At 36.6% G+C, this 20,109-nt stretch overlaps 1 protein-coding gene across 6 annotated transcripts in view; it reads right to left on the reverse strand.

The window, feature by feature from the left end:
- LOC116633737 (multidrug resistance-associated protein 1-like) overlaps positions 1-20,109 on the reverse strand; it is an 87,533-nt gene that overhangs the window by 20,661 nt on the left and 46,763 nt on the right. For 5 of the 6 annotated variants that reach the window (XM_032406304.1, XM_032406305.1, XM_032406307.1 and 2 more), the window contains 4 exons: positions 19,615-19,777; positions 13,743-13,818; positions 7,126-7,186; positions 6,447-6,666 (listed from right to left, as the gene is read on the reverse strand). In XM_032406304.1, coding sequence (XP_032262195.1) covers positions 6,447-6,666; positions 7,126-7,186; positions 13,743-13,818; positions 19,615-19,777 — 520 coding nt within the window. The remainder of the gene's footprint in view (positions 1-6,446; positions 6,667-7,125; positions 7,187-13,742; positions 13,819-19,614; positions 19,778-20,109) is intronic. The other variant, XM_032406306.1, reaches the window with a different exon arrangement.

The raw sequence follows: 20,109 nt of genomic DNA on the forward strand, positions 1-20,109 counted from the left end.
ATGAACACCTCCCTCTTGTGTTATAGCTTCTCCCCTATCCATTTCTGGCTGCAGGTTCTTCTACCCTTGATCAACTATCAGTTTAATTGCTTATGTAGAAATTTATCACTCCAAAAGCTTCTGAAGTCTTTCCTTTTATATTTATTCACTGTCATCTCACTGGAATTTTGTGAGGTAAGTAAAGTAGATGATCCACTCACTCATGTTAAACTAGAAGCAGCAGTGTAGTCTTTAAACATTGCACCTTGAAAATAAGGTGCCTAGGGACGCCTGGGTGGCTTAGTCGTTAAGCGTCTGCCTTCGGCTCAGGTCATGATCCCAGGGTCCTGGGATCGAGTCCCACATCAGGCTCCTTGCTCAGTGAGGAGCCTGCTTCTCCCTCTCCCTCTGCTGCTTCCCCTGCTTGTGCTCTCTCTCTCTCTCTCTGACAAATAAATAAATAAAAATCTTAAAAAAAAAAAAAAAGAAAAGAAGGTGCCTATATTTTTCACATTGGATTGGAGAAAGGAAGTTCCTAACAATGAGGCATAAAAAATAATAGATTGGGGATGTTTAGAGTATCCTAAAGATTCTAAGGAGAATAGCTGGGACCTAGGAAGAAAATGTTCAGAACTATTTCTTGTTTAGAAAATGAGGTTAAAATTTTTATTATTGTTACAAAATATAGATCTAACACTGTGCTTTGAACTCTAGTTTCTTTTTAAATGTTAGCTTTCTATATTATTCATAGTAGGCCTGTGGTATTAACATGTGACAGACAATGCTGCTTATGCTTTAAAGCACTCCTGCCCTTTTTATTTTGTGAGCTATGATGATGTAAGTGAATACAGCCTGCTCTTCATTGTACCAGATTCTGTAAGATGCAGCTGTGGTCTACTGAAAAAAACAGAAATTATACATTTTCATTTCTTAGGCTTACCCACTTACAGAAAACTTATAATTACATGTAATAAATAAGTCTTCAGAAAAATTTTAATTTTTTAATGCAAAAAAATTAAAAATGAAAGAAAAATTAGAGAGGATTCTTATTCATTCATTCATTCATTCATTTATTTAAAGTAGGCTCCACACCCAGAGTGGAGCCCAACATGGGGCTTGAACTCATGACCTTGAGATCAAAACCTGAGCTGAGATCATGAGTCAGATGTTTAACCGACAGCTACCCAGGTGCCCCGAGAAGATTCATATTTTAATGATTGAAGACCACTCTACACAAAGATCCAATCAGGAAAAAATCCTTTTGATTAGACTGCATAATCTGTTGCCTCATTACAAAATATTTCCTATATCTACTGATAGTTAATTAAAAATAAGAGAGTCTCTTCAACAAACGGTGCTGGGAAAACTGGACAGCAACATGCAAAAGAATGAAACTGGACCACTTTCTTACACCATATACAAAAATAAATTCTAAATAGATTAAAGACCTAAACTTGAGACCTGAAGCCATAAAAATCCTAGAGGAGAACATAGGCAGCAACCTTTTTGACATGAGCCATAGCAACTTCTTACTAGATACGTCTCCTGAGGCAAGGGAAACAAAAGCAAAAATAAACTATTGGGATTTCATCAAAATAAAAAGCCTCTTCACAGTGAAGGAAACAATAAACAAAATGAAAAGGCAACCTATGGAATGGGAGAAGATATTTGTAAATCGCATATCTGATAAAGGGTTAGCATCCAAATTATATGAAGAACTTACAAAACTCAACACCCAAAAAACAAATAATCCAATTTAAAAATGGGCAAAAGACACGAATAGACATTTTTCCAAAGAAGACAGACAGATGGCCAACAGACATATGAAAAGATACTCAACATCACTCATCATGAGGGAAATACAACTGAAAACTACAATAAGATATCACCTCACACCTGTCAGAATGGTTAAAATCAACAATACAAGAAACAACAGGTGTTGGTAAGGATGTGGAGAACAAGAAAAAAATCTTCTTTCACTGTTGGTGGGAATGCAAAGTGGTGCAGCCTCTCCGGAAAACAGCAAAAGGTTAAAAACAGAACTACCCTATGATAGAGCAATTGCATTAAGTACTCACCCAAAGAATACCAAAATACTAATTTGAAGGGATACAACACATGCACCCCACTGTTTATAGCACCATCACTTACAATAGCCAAATGTCCATCCACTGATGAATGGATAAAGAAGTTGTGGCACACACACACACACACACACACACACACTGGAATATTACTCAGCCATATAAAAAAGAATGAAATCTTGGGGCACCTGGGTGGCTCAGTCGTTAAGCGTCTGCCTTTGGCTTGGGTCATGAGCCCAGGGTCCTGGGATCGAGCCCCACATCGGGCTCCCTGCTCAGCGGGAAGCCTGCTTCTCCCTCTTCCTCTCCCACTCCCCCTGCTTGTGTTCCTGCTCTTGCTATCTCTCTCTGTCAAATAAATAAATAAAGTCTTTAAAAAAAAAGAAAAAAAGAATGAAATCTTGCCATTTGCAATGACATGGATGGAGCTAGAGAGTATTACACTAAGCAAAATAAGTTAGTCAGAGAAAGACAAATACCATACGATTTCACTCATATGTGGAATTTAAGAAACAAAACAGATGAATATAGAGAAAAAACAAAGAGAGACAAACCAGAAAACAGACTCTTAACTGTAGAGAACAAACTGAGGGTTACTGGAGGGGAGCTGGGGGGAGGGGGGATGGGTTAAATTATTGACGGGTTTTAAGGAGGGCACTTGTTGTGATGAGCACCAGGTGTTGTATGTAAGTGATAAATCACTAAATTTTACACCCAAAACTAATGTTACACTGTATATTAACAAACTGGAATTTAAAAACTTGAAAAAGATAAAAAAAAGATATATGGCAAATCAAAAAAATGTATACCTTAAACTAATATTACACTGTATGTTAACTAACTGGAATTTAAATAAAAAGTTTAAAAATTCTGATAAAAAAGTAAGACTTTACAATGGTAAAATTGTGAACATTAAACTGACATAGCTTGTCTAGTATGGGAAATGATATTTGCTCACTTATCCTCTCCAAATTATATTGAATTTCCCCTAAAGTTGTAACATGAGCTCCTGGATTGGTATGAGTTTAACTCTCATATGTAGATGTGATAGACACAGATATAGAGATATTTGTATATATGGATGTTTCTTTTGCTGTTCAGAATTCTAGACTGCTATATCTATTCTTTCCTCAATGAGTTGCGAATTGCAAGCCAATAAACTTGACTCTCACTGGTTCAAAACCAAACACACTGTATCTTTCATACTATAAATATTCTTTATATCTCGTTTTAGTCATTAACAACATCTCTTTCCCCAATGAATATTGTTAACAGAATGGCAAAATAAATATAAATCTGTCTCACAATATTTGCATACTTTTGATGGAGACACTTATAAGCAATACTATGGCCACACAATAAAGATGGGAAAGGAGAAGAGAAGCAAAGCCCCAAGTTTCATACTTTTTATTTTATCTTCATTTTTTTTTTTTTACCAAATGCATGTATCTCTTTGTGTTTTCCCTTATGAATATCCTTAGACAGCATGACTTCCACATATTTTTTTCTCGTTTGAATTCTCCCTGGATATCATTCTCCCTCAAGGTGCCTTTCTTTTCTTTTATAAACATACACAAAATGTCTGTACTTTAAAAATCTCTTTATTTCTACCATACTTTTGAATATCCTTTTTTTTTCTTTCAAATCACCTAACTTCTTTGAAGGGCAATATGTATCTACTCCTTAATTATGAATTGTTCAACTACCTACAGTCTGTATTCTCTTTCTATCTCTTTCTAGATGATGCATCTTTGACTACAATCATGGGTCTTTTCTCAATTTTTTCTTTTTAACATTTCTGCAGCATTTCAGAACCAGTGAGAACTTCTTTAACTTTCTTTCTTTCTTCTTTTTTTTTTTTTTTGGCTTTTGTTACATCATACTTTTCACTTGGAAGGCAGTGTATCATCATTTAGAGTTTTCCAAAGTATATTCTATGGAAAACAAGTTGCTCAAGATATTAATGGCCAATACAAGAAGAAACATTTTTTCCATGGTCAAACGGATTTGAGAAACATTGGGTTAGATAGAACTAAACAGATCAGTTTACTGAAAAATATCTGGAAACTTCTAGTGAAAGGAAAAAAAGATTTCAGAAGAACAGAAAAATATAGTCCTCAGTTTTCCAGACCTATTGGGAGTACAGATCCCTATATTCGTGGAGCATGTCTACTGTTTCATGTAAAACTTTTGGAAATGTTAATTTAGTGGTTAAGAACATAGTTTGGGGAATCTGGTACACATGGATTCAAACCTGGCTCTGAAACTTTTATCTGTAGGACTTTGTGCATAGTATTCATTTCCTCTATTGTTAAATAATAGCTAACATTTACTGCACTCTTGTTATACGCTCAGCACTTTTCTGTAAGCTCTATACATATTAGGTAATTTAATCACTGGAACAATATTTAGGTAGAAATTATGTACCTTCTATAAATGGTAAAACTAAAAGTTTAATTAACATGCCCAAGCTTAAGGAGTCCCTCATTAGAATATATGTTAAATGAATTAATAAATTAGTTTAAACCATATGAAATTACCATTTTTGTGTGTCATAAAATGTCAAATATAGGCAATTTCATGTATCTAACCTCTATAAAATGCTTTGGGTTTCTAGGAACAGAGCAAGCCTTCACATTATTGTGCTTTTGTGGGGTTTTTTTGTTTTTTTGTTTATCTATTGATCAGGAACTTATCTCTGCTCAATTTCTCTGAAGCCAATCCCCTACCTGGCTGTACATGGGCATTCCCCAAGTAACCATCATTCACCCTTGTGGCTCTTAATCCTCATTCATAGTGATCATATCTTCTCTATGGCTCACTTGTTATCTCTATGAGAATGACTCAACGTCTCGGTAGAACCACAGAGCTATAGAGTGTTAGAGGTTGGAGGAATGTAGAAATTATTTAGTCTAAGCCCTCCATTTTACAAATAAATGAAATTTGCTTCCCAAACTTCCAGATATGCATTTAAATCTGCCTACTGGGAGAAAAAAAAAGTAGAAAAATGCATCTATACTTTCTATTAAATGTGTCCAAAATTGAATTCACCATTGAATTTAGTTGAAGTCAATTGAATTCTCTGCCCCACGTATTAAGACTCCCCCCCCAATTTCCTTATTTTTGTCTTCATCATTCCCCAGTTACCCAAAATGAACTTCAAAACCATGAATGAGGCCCTCTTCTTAGCTTCAAATCACCCATTCTTATGTATGTTTTCACTGCAGTGTCTTTCCTCTCTATCCCTTTTCTCCAACTGCATTGCCATTCTCTGACCATTCATTTGTTTGTTCATTTATTTTCCTTCATCCTTTATTCATTCAATCCTATTCCATTCCCTACTCATTGGTTAGCACTGGACTAGGTGCCTTGGATGACATGGAGATAGATCAGAGAAGAGATTTTTCTATAGTAGATTATCTCCCATCCAGACTTCCACCTAGAAGATACTTGATTACTCCTTCCCTATCAATCCCAAATTCTCCCTGGTCTCTGATTTAATCCCTCCAATAAAAGTCCATCTTTCTTTTTCATCACTGTTAATTCATTCTTAGTTTGAAAAATAACTCTAATCCACCTCTTTTCCCTCAAATTCTCAAAGTTTTCCACTTGCCTTTCCAACTATCATCTCCAACACATCTCCAAACTACCTTCCCACCTCTAGTTCCCCTACTGCCCTACCAATAACCTGAAGACCACTCAAACTGGCTCCCTCACTCATGCCTACAGCCCCCTTTCTTCCCTACCCCTGTCTTTACTCACATCTTTCTCTCTGCATCGGTCACCTCTCCTTTTCTGTGACCTCAGTCTCACAAAATTCAAATCATTCTTTTAGGGACACCTCAAATGACAACTATTCCTTGGAAATTATCTTAACTCTCAAATATGGCTTTTTCTTGCTCTGTATCCTCACAGGTTTTCTTTTATTACTTTTATAGCACTTATTGCTTGCCATGTAGTTTTAGACTTTACTTACAATGTAGTTTGTAACTGACTCACTTATTGATCTTCATATCAATCACAGGTCTCACACATACAGTGAGTAGCCATGTGGTCAAGACTTTTGGGTCCTGAATGACTTAGCATTTGGGCCTCATTTTCCTCGGCTGTAAAATAGGAATAATAACACCTTTCCAAATACTTTTTGTCAAGAATAAATGAGACAAATACATTATTTAGTGTGGGCCATGTAGTGGATACACATAAGTTTTGGTTTACTTTCTCAAATACGATGAATTAAAAGCATACGCATTTGAATTATCTCAAAATATTTGAAAAATATGGCATAGGTTTTATTTGAAATAAAATGATGCCATATGCTTGCATTTGAATAAATTAGGTCAGAAAGAGAAAAAAAAAGCCCCTGGACTTTTTTTTTTTTACCTTGCATTAATCCCAGTAATCCATAGATGTTAAGTTTATTGCTTCTTATTTGCTTCCATTCTCTGAACTCATTCTTGTGTTTTGCTTCTTTTACCCAGGCACTAAGCCATAGATTCTGTCCAATGCCCACCAAATTCTGCCCGAGGTAAGCAGCCACACTCAGCCACACCCAGAGCCAGCCGAAGGCTTGGAGGTACTTCAGAATGATTGAGAACTTCATCTAAAGGAAAAATTAATATGGAATTAGATTACTGTACTTAAAGGTCAGACAAAGTAGATTTAAATCCTACATGGCATTTTTCCTAAGCTTTGTGATCTTGGTCAAGTTACTAACTCCTCTAACTCCCAGATTACTCATCTGTAAGTTGGAATTTTAACAGTAGTCACCTTATAAGTACATCTAAAGTGCCAGCATAGTCCTAAGTGCTTAAAAATGATGCATGTTCAAATAATATTGGTTACTATCATTAGTAAAAAAGAATATACATAGCTAAGTAACATGTAATCCTAATTAAACACCACTATAATAAACCAACAGTTCCATTTAATGTAATTTCTTCTAACTATTATATAGTAACCCTCCTCAAATGAAAAATATATGATATTTATTAATAATGCAATGCAATCTCTTACATTTGTGTGGTTAATAACAAATAATACTAGTAATTCTGGTGCTTACCCCACCAATAGGGATCTTTTCTTTTTTCATTGAGAACTGTTTTCCTTGATCCAGTGAGGGCCTAATAAAGCAAGACAATGTACATTTTGTAGTTTTCAGATCAACCACGTTTTTTAAAGTTATACATTATCAACCATTTTACTGCATAATCTTCTGCCCTGATAACATTGTTCCTTTAATCTTTTCAAATGGAGATTGTTTATTTGCCAATATCTCATATATTTTAAAGTCAGAACATATAGTCTGATTTTTTACTGCTTCTTCTAGATAATTATCCTTCAAACTTGAGCCAAATCCCTAGATTATTTAAGCTAATGCTACCCAGTTGTACCATCCTCTATGCCTTCTCATCTACTTGCCTCCTGGCCCATCAGGACTAGCACCAAGGGGCACCTGGCTGGCTCAGTCAGTAGAGCATGCAACTCTTGATCTCAGGGTTGTGAGTTTGAGCTCCAAAGTAGGTGTGGAGCCTACTTAAAAAAAAGAATAAAAATTAAAAAAAAATTTTTTTTAAAGTGGGCACCTAGGTAGTTCAGTTGGTTGAACATCTGACTCTTGATTTTGGCTCAGGTCATGATCTCAGGGCCATGGGATCAAGCCCCATGGTGGGCCCCGTGCTCAGCGCAGAGTCTGCTTGTCCCTCTCCCTCTGCTCCTCCCCTTGCTCATGTGCTCTCTCTCTCTCTCTTTCTCTCTCTCGGATAAATAAACAAACAAACAAGCAAATAAATAAAAAGACTGGCATCGGGCTCATCGTCCCACTTTGTTCTGCCACCATCCTGGGTGATGTCATAGTTTACATAGACAGCTTATTAAACTCAATCTCTTTTCAATCTCATGACCTTCATACTTCCAGGTCCTTCCTCTGCATTCTACTCTGATCATCAACTGTCACGACGTTAAGCCATGAATCTTATAATCAGGAACTAACCCACCTTGGAAAACCCAACTCTAAACATTTCAATCTCTGGCCATAACCCCTTCTATTTCTAAATTGTACATTCAATAACTCTCACTACATTTGGTTTTAATTCCATCTAGACTTCCAGTTCCTGAATCCAACTTTCCTACCATCCTTGCTCTCCTAGGATGATCAATGATTCTAGTTTCCCAGATATTCCTGATTTTAGCATTGACTGTCCCATATTCCAAGAAACTCTCAGTCCCAGGCAAACCTATTACGTCTCTCTTTTGACTTCATTATCCAGCCTGTACTCCATGATTACAATATTATCCAAACTGTGGTAATATTCTGAACTGTCAGGCTCTGCTTTCTTTCCATTAAACCTCCATGTTAGAACTCACATGTCAATCTTCATCACACTTGCTTCAAAAAAAATCATGCAGCTCTGTAAATTGGTTCCACCATGAATTAACATCTTCCCTCTACCTGGGCTCTTAATAGTGCTTAGAAATTCTTGCATGACTCTCAGAAGGGGCCCCACATCCTACTTGATGGAGAAAGTAAGGGCAGACAGGAAAGTCAGTCACCAAATCTCTACATTTACATGCACCTCTACGCAGCCTTTTCTAATTCTCTCCTACAGCAAACAAAGGAAATTCTCTCCTCAGATCAAGAATAACCATATGATCTGAATCCCATTCTGTCCCATTTCCTCAAAACACATTTATTAACTATAGTGTCTCCACACTGTCCTGTCAATGAATCACTTGATGGTACTTGTTAGAAATACAGATTATAGGGGCGCCTGGGCGGCTCAGTCGTTAAGCGTCTGCCTTCGGCTCAGGTCATGATCCCAGGGTCCTGGGATCGAGCCCCGCATCAGGCTCCCTGCTCCGCAGGAAGCCTGCTTCTCCCTCTCCCACTCCCCCTGCTTGTGTTCCCTCTCCCGCTGTGTCTCTCTCTGTCAAATAAATAAAATCTTTAAAAAAAAAAAAGAAATACAGATTATAGGATTTCCCCCACCAGAAACCTGCCTTTCAAACAAATGATCCAAGGGATTCTCATCTTAAGGCAAATCTAAGAAACCCTGAGTTCTTCCCAATTTTTTCTAAACTTCATCTTCTCCTCCCTACTCCTGACTCCTTCCCATCAGCCCATAGAGAACAACACATTCTTCTCATCTTAAAACCATCACCACAAAAATGATACTACTCTCAATTCTATGTCTTTTGTCAGTTACCATCCTACTTCTTGCCTTCCTTTTATAGCCAAACATTTTTCTGCTAAACCACTTTGCCTCCTTCAACTGTCTGGCACCTGGCTGGAAGTGTTTCCATCAATGGTGCCTTGATGAAATGAGTAAAATATTTATTGTTATATCCATGGGATACTTTAAAAAATATTTCACTTAAACTCTTCATGACATTTAACAACATTGACCACTCCCTTGTTTAAGGAACATTTCCTTTAACTTCCCTACCACCATGAATTTGTATTTTCTCACACCTCTCTGGCCCTCCGTGAGTTTCTCTTTAGATTCCTTTCTCTGTATTTTCTTTAATGTTCTTTGTGGGTGACTCTCAAATTGCTTGTTCTAGTCCATACCTCTCCCTTGAGTTCCAGATCTCTACAGTAAGATGCTTACTTCATCTCTTTGCTTGTTTATCTCTATACCACCCTAAACTGAACCAGATATTTTCCTACCTCCTTTAAAGCTTTCTCTGGCTTTGTAAAGGGCCACAAACACTTCCTCTGTCTCAATCTTGGTACATTTCTAACCAATCACGTGGTATGTGTCAATTCCTCTAGAACTGTATTATTGGAGAAACAGTTGGAAAATACCTAACAGCATGAAGAAAAGTAATGGCAAAGGAGGAGAGAAAAAAAGAGGAAAAAGAGAAGCAGGAGAAGGAAGATTTATAATCCTATGTTCCAGAGACATTCGGTGCTAACATGTTTGTGAATATTGCCACAGTCTTTCCTCCACATGAGCGTAGTATCATAATACACATGTTATTCTAAAACCATTCTTCAACTTTTAAACAACTTTATACATGGTCTTTGTAACTCAGTATGCAAGGAACCTAAAATATTATTCTATAACTGCATTATATTTTTCATTTTATTATATTAAGATTCATTTAAGAAACTCAGTAGTTGTAGTGGCTGTAGATTTTTCCTACTTTTTTGCTGTAATGATCATTCTTTTTACACATCTCTCATTGTTCCTTGTAGGGACACAGAAGCATGGGGTATGTTAAGTTCTGAATTGAGTTTAATTTCCCCCCATTTCTCCATGTTTTCCATTTTATTTACCAGAATAAGAAAGGCTTTATTTGATCAGTCTGGTGGCTCTTCCCTTTCTATCTCTGGCACTAGTGTCAAGAAACATTCTGTGGGAGGTTGTAATACATGGCCTTTGTAGAATCAGCTTCACCATCAGGAAAAGATACACTATTTAACAGACACTTTCATTGGAACAGCTCCTGGTATATGATTTGGGTTAATTACTGTCATCATCCGTCAAGCCCTTGGCATGGCTTCTGTTTGAATAAGCAAATTCAGCATTGGTGTCAAGCCAAAAAATTAATTCTTAATGTAGTTGGATATAAAATGCTATGAAACCCAACTGTTAAAAGGGAATTAAAGCATCCTAATTAGACATAACTAACAAAGACCAAGAATTTATTGGACACCATAGAGGAGGGCATTGCTTTTGCAAACTACAATGTTACTTATTCTTTTTCCACAAAAATACTGCATTTGGTTCTGGGCACTCTACTGTGAATAACAGATTCCATCTGAATTTTAAAAGAGCAAATTATTTTATGCTGGTAGAGAAGTTTTAAAAATGAGTCTTGTGTTGTCCTTCAGAAAACCTCAGGAAAGTTGGCACAATACCCGTCTGCATATTTTTGTGTAAAAGATATAAAATTAACATACTGAAACCATTATCCCTGAACTGAGCATGCAGTTGCAAAGTATGGAATATGTATGGGAGGATTAAAGTGATTAAAAGAGTGACATGAAAGACAGAAGGGGGCAGTCTAATACTGAAATCACATTCCTGATTTATTTTATTCGAGGAAGATATTAATAAATATTTAAAGAAATAAAATAATTAATATATACCATGTAAATTTAAACCAGGAAGTAAAAAGCAATATGTAGAAACAGTTCAAATTATTTTAGTCCCCATTAGCGAATTGAACTAACGTGTCATAAAGTAATTCTAAGTCTTAAATTTCAGACATTATTTAGTCCAACTCCCTTTTTACCCCCCTCCTGATGGGCAGTTAGCCACTTTCCCCATGAACTAACTCTTCCATGAGGAAGAATCACTGCATTCTATCTCAGTATGTCCCGTTGTAGAGACTCTCTAACTGCTGTAAAGTTCCTGCCTGTGTGTATCTTCCAGCCCCTAGTCTATCTTAATGCTGCACTAAGTGGAAATTGGATAATTCTAAAAAATAGAAAGTTAGGTTAAAAAGTCAGAAAAATTTTCTCCATGTAATATTATCTTACCAAACAGTAAAGCAGATAAAAAATGAAATTTAGGATGAGAAGTAGCACAGAAAATAATAAACTAGGAAATACATAGGAAGTAGCCAAACATGCACATATTTTGGAAAAATTGTTTTGGTCTCTCAAACACAAGATAAAAAATGATTTAAATACTATGATGACAAACAAGAAAAGATCAGCATGGGGGAATTCATGGACCTCCAATAACATTTTCATCGCAGTTATTAAGAAGTAAGCTTGATACTCGTTGTGTTGACAAGAATGTAACATATTGGAATTGAGGCGATCTTCCCAATGTACTCAATCACTGTAGAAGTAAGTTTCAGAATGCTGGCTTCAGTCTGAGCCTCCACAACTTGAGAAATGTTTAGAAATCAATTCTGTAAATAAATTTTTATAGGGATTGGGATTCCTGTTTCAAGAAGAAACTTTCCAAAAATGATTCACAAAAACTTCAAGGGGTTCAATTTAGATATTGTGACTGACAATGATTTTATAAATAAGGACAACTGATTTATTATAGAGAGAAGGGTATGATTAAGTTAACAGCAATACTTACTGATTTTTAAGTTCTAAGCTTTTAAACAAGTTACATATTGACTACATGGTGAAACTGTACACAGGTGAAAATTCTCCTAAGGATTAGAGATGTGTAGATCCTATAGCACATGAATTTCAAAGTCTGGTTCACTGCTTCTAGATTCACTTCTCTTGGGGATCCTTAAAAACGGACACTCATTTAAATGAAAGGTAATGTCATAATGGTCAAAAAAATAAAATAGAATAAATGATGGATTAAAAGATCCTTGAGCGTTCTTTCAGAATTCAGTTACTTATTCATCCATTCAACAATTATTTATTGAACATCAGCTTATATGTTATTATAACATATAACACAGCTTTTTATTCAGTGTTTAGTTGAAACTTTTTAGATGACAATAAAGCAATGAACAAATAGAAAAAAATTTAGGCTGTTATAAAGCTTAAAACCCAGAAGTGAAAGACAAAATAAAAGTAAATAAATTCTCCAGTATACTGAAAATTAATAAGGATTATAAGAAAAAAAAAATAAGCCTGGAAGGGGTTGGGGAGTACTGTGACAAAATAGGGTGGCTAAACCCAAAGTCTTCATCAATAAGGTAATATTTGAGCAAAGACCTGCAAAAGGTGGGTGAGCAAGTTGTATGGATATCTGAGACAATGATTTAGTTGATCTACTGACTCAGCTGAATCTGATATAGACGCAAAACTCAAACCTGCAACATCCACATCATCCACACATCCTTAGGAATATCCACTCTTTTCAAAATAAATAAATAAATTCAAGGTCCATTTTTTAATTCAAGGTCAAATCTACAAAATTCTGAGCCAATGGATCCCAAAGTGCTTGCTTCCTTATAATCCATCCCGATTCTCCATTTTAGCAATTTTGATGAGTGGCTGCTCCCTATAATTCTGTTTATTCCTATTTTTTTTTTCTTTCAGTCTCCTATTTGCAACTGCTGTGGGGAATACTGGGGCAAATAACAGATTAGGGTAATTTGCTTTAATTACTGTTCATTTTAGTCACTTTTGAAAAAAAAAGAAGTATAATATAACAAAATCCAATCAGGGTCAATGTTTTATGATTTTTATTTCTCTCACTTTCTCCTATCCTTCTTTCACTTCCTCCCTCCCTCCTTCCCTTCATACCTTCTCCCCCACCTCCTCCCTCACTTCTCCCTCCCTCTCTTCTTTTTTTCCTCTCTCTTGCTTCATTTAACAGATTCTTCAATTCCTACACCAAGTCCCTATTTCTAGGTCACATATCCTGGCCTGATACCCATACCAGTCCATTGTAGAATTCTCACATCTAAAGCTTATTTCACATTCACATCAGCAGTGGGTATGACTGTTATGGGTTGGGGACAGGGCGCACACGCACACACACACAATTCTGCTACTAGAATTTGTCTAGAAGTTATTGAGAGTCTAACGAGCATGTATTTCCCAAACTAAGTCACATCCATCTCTCTTAAAACCTTAGACACATCCATCTAACTTAAGAGTTTAAAACCTGGAGACCACTAAGTACATATTGTAGCCATTATAATGTGTAGATCCTTTATAAAGGAAGCATTTTAAATGTTAAAAGGATTGTAATTAATTATTCATAATCCCAGTGAGCCTGGTATTATCCTAATACTCACCTATCATTTTGCTCCAAGATTTGGTCTTTCAGTATAGTTCTGGAGTTGATTACACTGACTCGCTTTAAAGCATGAGCTGGAGAGGAAGATGGTGAGTGCTTTCATATACATATAAGCAAACAATGCATAAAATAGAGAGAGATATGATGAAAGATTATACCGTTGGAGAAATTTTGGTTCTGGATCCACAGGTATACAGGGAGCCCTTTCATTTTTCCCATTACTTCCCCTTCACCTGAAGTATCTTCTAACATCTTCTAAAACTAAGATTTCATAATGAAAAAGCCTACACAAATTATTTTTTTGGACATTAGAGAGGAGTGTTAACTTGTTTTGGACTTCCACAGAATGGCTAGGTATTTGCCCAAGAGGAACATGACTCTAGTTTTTAAAAGAAAAATGCAATTTAATGAAGCCTTATAGACAATTTGATTATTATGAAGATTACTAATGAAACACAATGGTAAATTCCCCAAATCTCTGTCATGTTCTTTCTAATGTCACTAATACTAATAATAGCTTCCTATATGGCAAGCATTTTTCTAAATGATATATATATATATATGTATATATATTCTTGATCCCTATGAGGAAGATACTATAACTATCCCTTTATTCTAGGGATGAAAAGACTGAGGCACAGAGAAGTTAAGCAGGTCACACAAACCAAGGTCTCACATCTAGAACTACAAGATTGAGGTTCAAGTTACTGCTTATGAATTTGATGGGAAACATCTCAGAGCTTGGCTGAGTTTTGTCTTTTTTTTACAGTATAATACTTAAACTCCTTGAATTTCAGACTTCTCATCTTTAAAAAAAAGGAACTGGACCTGGGAATTTCTACAATCTCTTCTATGAATTCTATGTTTTCTTATTTCTAGAAGTAAACATCTAATAGCCCTTAATGGAAAAATCTGACTTACACCAACCATCTCTACGAAACATGGTATTCCATGTCTCACAGAATGAAAATTTGATCTGGAGATGTTTCAGCCCCCTCCTGCCTAAGGACCGTTTTCATTTTTATAGTTTATAATAATAATTTTAAAATTTATATATTTGCAATTTATAGAGGTCTTTCACATACATTACATTTGAGTACCAAATGAGCTTGTAAGATAAAGAGAATAGTTAAGCTTATCCATATTTTGCAAGGGAAAAATAAAACTCAGATAGGATAAGTGACTTGCCTGAAACCAACAGTTATCAAAGAGACAGAGAGGAAGGGAGAGAGACAGAGACAGAGCAAACAAGAGTGAGCTGAGCCACACACCCCTTCCTGTCTCTTCACACCAAGTCAGTGTACTTGTTCCTACACATTTGATAAAATGTTTAAGAGTTTGGCTGGCCTCGCATGAAACAGATGTAGTATCAGATTCAAATTCTGCCACTTACAATCTGTCTTAACTTGTGCAAGATACCTAATCTTTGTAAAATCATGACCATGCGGTCTCAGGAGGTTTCGGGGAGGATTAAGTAAAGGTAAAAGTTGTGAATATATTGACTTACTACCCATGACATCCTCCTAGCTATCACCAGGATTGTTAGCGTGGGTAAGAAGTAGCCTAGGGGCGCCTGGGTGGCTCAGTCATTGGGCGTCTGCCTTCGGCTCGGGGCATGATCCCAGGGTCCTGGGATCGAGCCCCGCATCGGGCTCCCTTCTCGGTGGGAGTCCTGCTTCTCCCTCTCCCACTCCCCCTGCTTGTGTTCCCTCTCTCACTGTGTATCTCTCTGTCAAATAAATAAATAAAATCTTAAAAAAAAAAAAAAGAAGTAGCCTAGACTAAACCTATAAATATGTAAATTTATCATTACTCTTCATATCTTTCTTCATTGACTTTTCTTCTCACCTCTGACTGATTCTCTAATATAATATCCCCTTAAGGTGAGATTTGTAGATTTTTCAGAGCTGGATGGAGTCTCCAAGATCTGATGTATCCAAACCCAAATTATACTATAAAAACTACTTTTTCTAAGTTATCTGTTATTAACCTTAATAGTAAAGGTGAGGATGATAGGAAAAGAAGAAAAAGTGGCTAAGTCGTAAGTAGTTTTGGAGGCAAGGGAATGATAAAAATGTGCATTGTTCAATTCCACATCAGCCACTAGGAAAAAAAAGACTTAGTTCAGTCCCATTTTTCATAAATGGGAAGAACCAGAGGTGTAAAGTCAACTCTATGAAGACTCACATAGTTATTCTGAGTCAGAACTAGAGCCTGGGGCAACCTAAAATTGGCCCAGTGTTTTTTCCACAAAATTGTGCTTACTTTTACTCCCACTCTGGTGTCACCTAAGTTAACCTGAATTTTAAAATGGAAGCATTGTGTACCTTTTAAAAGAATTCTTGAACAGACTCAAGATCAAAGAAGATAAATTAAAACATAAATGATAGACCACAGGGTGTTTCAGTACTGGGGATCATACCTCTCAAATTCCACTCCTTGTCTAGGTAATCCTTTTCCCCTAAATCCCAATAAAAATGCTCTCAGATATAATGTGAGTTTTCCCTACTACTTATACAAATAAGAAAAAGAAATGCCCCACAGGGACAGGCCTGCACCTCACATTGGTGGGTACCAGGGCAAGAATATAAATGAAGGCCCACATACCATATTCCTAATTATTTAACAGTAACAGATGGAGCCAACCAACTTATCATAAATAAGTTCTATTGCTTATCCCAACCAATACACCTTCCCAACCACCTGAAAGCTAAGGTCCATGTGAGAGTGTTTGAAATCCTAAGAGCTCCTTGGAAACCTAACAGTCCTAGGTGAGATAGTCCCAGTAAAGTCCCTTGTCCCCTTCTCTCCCACCCCAACCCCATCCTGCTGCATGTCTGGGGACACCCCAGCCCATATGTCCAGGCTTTGTTCACCCTAACCCATCCCTCCAAGAAAGAAAAACCTCCTCAGGCCAAAGAGTGGCAAATGCCAGTAGATTAGCCTGCCTTTGGGAGGATAGGACTGAGGAGCAAGTTTATGTTATTTGGGCAGAGAATTCTGGAACCCCAAAATATCTGGAATACTCAAAAAGTAGAAGATTGGAAGGAGACCCCTGATGGGCACAATCCTTGGGCTCTTGACCAGAAAGGCAGCTAAGAAAGGCCAGAACAAGGTAGAGTGTAGTACTAGGTCATGCTGGTCCAGATCTAAGAGCAGCACTGTAAGAACCTGACACTGGGGGCGCCTGGGTGGCTCAGTCAGTTAAGCATCTGAGTCTTGATCTCGGCTCAGGTCAGGACCTGAGGGTTGTTGGGATGGAGCCCCGTGTAGGACTCTGGGCTCTGGGCTCAGCACAGAGTCTACTTGTCCCTTTCCCTCTGCTCCTCCCCCCACTCGTGCTCACGTGCACTCTCTCTCTCAAATAAATAAATAAATAAATAAGAACTTGACACTGAATGTAACCTGGTTTGAAACTATTATTTAATGGGGTGGTTTATATCATCAAAATCTACTTTTGCCTTGCTCTGTGTGGGCCCTAAGGGAATTACACTATACATGACTGACCCTTTACAAATACCTATCTAACATCTAGTATCATCATGTGTAATTTTATGGTGGCCTTTAAAAAGCCTTTACATTTTTTTATTCAGCATCCAAAAAAATCAAAATCCCAGAAATATCCTTTTTAAAAAATGTATTATATTTTTAGTACAAAAATTATCTCTACTCATCACCTTCCTGAATTTTAATAGAGAAGACACAATATTGAAGTCATTAGGGAAAAAAAAGTTCAATTTGCATTTTTCTAACTCTGGCATATTTCTGACAGTGAGGTAGTAACATCTATTAATGTCAGGCCAACTTCAAGAATAATACTGCTTTCCATTTGTTACCATAGAGGATTCATGTACATAAGAGGGTATATAGAAATAAAAGAGAAGGCATGATATTTGTTTCCAAAAACTGGGATTTTAAACAAGAGCAAATTCCACAACTTTCAAAAGATACACTGTTTATATTTTATGGTAAATTAAATATTGACCATAAAACTTATGCATTGCCTGCTTTTCGAGCTATATTTTCCAAAGTAATACAACTTATATTTCATGTGGCCTTTAAAATAAATGGCCACATGAAAAATACACTGGCTCATAGCATTCCAAATCATCCCATTAACTCCTGAGGAGACATGCTTCCAGCAGATTCACCTGTTTAACAAACAGCTACTGAGGACCTGTAATGTGCCTAGCATGAAGCTACCTAAAAGCTGGGAATAGAGAAAAATGACAGACCACATTTTCATCCTAGGAGACACTCACAGTCATCTCTTTCCTATACATACAGTAAGCATAAATTATTACTTAGCTTGGCCAAGAAGATAAGAGATCATTTTAAAAATTGTTAGCCATTAAGAGAAGAGAAGGTGCTTCTTTTACTAAGAATGACCATAGCTGGGACGCCTGGGTGGCTTAGTCGGTTGAGCATCTGCCTTTGGCTCAGGTCATGATCCCAGGGTCCTGGGATCGAGTCCCGCATCGGGATCCCTGCTCAGTAGGGAGCCTGCTTCTCCCTCTGCTGCTCCTCCCCCTGCTCGTGCTCTCTTCTCAGAAAAATAAATGAATAAAATCTTTAAAAAAAAAAAAAAGAATGATCATAGCCATCTGATGATGCATCAGATATTTCTGAATGCATCTACAGATAGAATATTTGAATTTGAGAAAGGAATAAAGACAAGAAAGACAAAAAATAGTAGTATATAACTAAAGTGTATTAGCTTAGGTCCAAAAAAAGAAATACATCAACAAAATCGCTTTGATTTCACAACAAATAATAAATTGCACTGATCCTGTTATAAACTGGTTTCATATTTTTATGACTTTTATAACTAGGTACAGTGTAAAGTGATTAGTGGATATGAGTTCATATAGGAAATACTGAGATATAGCTCTGTATTTCCTCTGTTACCCTGAAATTATGAAGTAGGTAACTGATTTTATAGTCATTTCTCAGTGGTATTCTGGGAAGTTATAGGACAAGTATCATAGCGGTCTACCTGAGAAAGCATCTATAGATGGAAAAAGAGATGACGCACATTACACTTTCTTTTTTTTTTTTTAATTTTATTTATTTATTTGACAGAGAGAGCAAGAGAGCACAAACAGGGGGAGCAGCAGACACCCTGCTGAGCAGGGAGCCTGATGCGATGTGGGACTCCATCCCAGGACCCTGGGATCATGACCTGAGCCAAAGGCAGACGCTTAACAACTGAGCCACCCAGGCGCCCCTACACTTTCAAAGATGGGAAATAACTGACCTCTAGAATATTAAGCTAATACTCGACTTCAAACATCCCTGTGTCTTAATTAGGTAAGGATCAAACCACTTCATTTACATAAACATGTATAATCTTAATTTAAAATGGTAGGAGTATAGTAACAAAAATTAGTAGGTAAACTCAATTGTTATCTCATAAAAGTTAAGACAAATATCATTCCCCTTTGTCTTTCCTCAGATTCCTTTTCTGTTTGTTCGTTTCTCCTCCTCAGCATGCAACAGTATGTTTAAAATATTTATTACTTACTTGACATGGATTTATGCTCCCTGTTCTTAATTTTAAAGAAAGTAGAATGTTTAGACCCATTATATTCTAGACCCGCAGTAGAGCTTATAAATCATCTAATCTCTTATTTCAGAGATGAACAAACAGATCTTGGGGCATAACATTTTGCTTAAAAAATCATAAATGAGGGTAATTTTTAGCTGATGTGTCCTAACGTTTGTTTCTTTTCTAGAGAAAGGAAGGTGCCCAGCTCCTGACTTAAGCAGGATGAATGAAGAAAAAGGCATTGTAAGAAATCACACAATTAATGGACTTTCGGAATGGCTAGGCACACGGCATCGTAGGCTTATTTTTCATTGTGTCTCACCTTTTTCTCGTTCACTGAAGGCCTGAAGCAAATTTGTGAGGTTTCTGGTTTTCGACAGCAGCTCCTGGTATGTTCCCATGTGTGCAACTCTGCCACTCTCCATTACAACAATCAGATCCATCTGTGGCAGAAGTGTGAGGTCATGTGTCACTAAGATACGAGTCTGAAAAACAGTGTTTTATTTCTTGGGTTACCAAAAAAAAAAAAAAAAGGAAAAATAATCTATTTTAAAGAAAGCTGCAATTTTTTGTTTTTTGTGTGTGTGTTGTTTTTTTTTTTACTATTTTAGAGTGTAATTGTTAGTAGGTACCAGTATAAGGCTGCATATATGTATTTCACAACGAATGATTATGTGCTGTTAGACAAAAACCAGACAAACAAACAAACAAAAGATTGCAAGTGTTTTAACCCTCTGGTTCAGGTAGTCTTCATTCATTAAAAACGAATCAATTTCATAACAAATTTAAAAATTTCATATCTGTCATTCATGCTTAC

This window comes from Phoca vitulina, unplaced genomic scaffold, assembly GCF_004348235.1.
Source record: "Phoca vitulina isolate PV1807 unplaced genomic scaffold, GSC_HSeal_1.0 scaffold8, whole genome shotgun sequence".
Taxonomy (NCBI): Eukaryota; Metazoa; Chordata; class Mammalia; order Carnivora; family Phocidae; genus Phoca; species Phoca vitulina.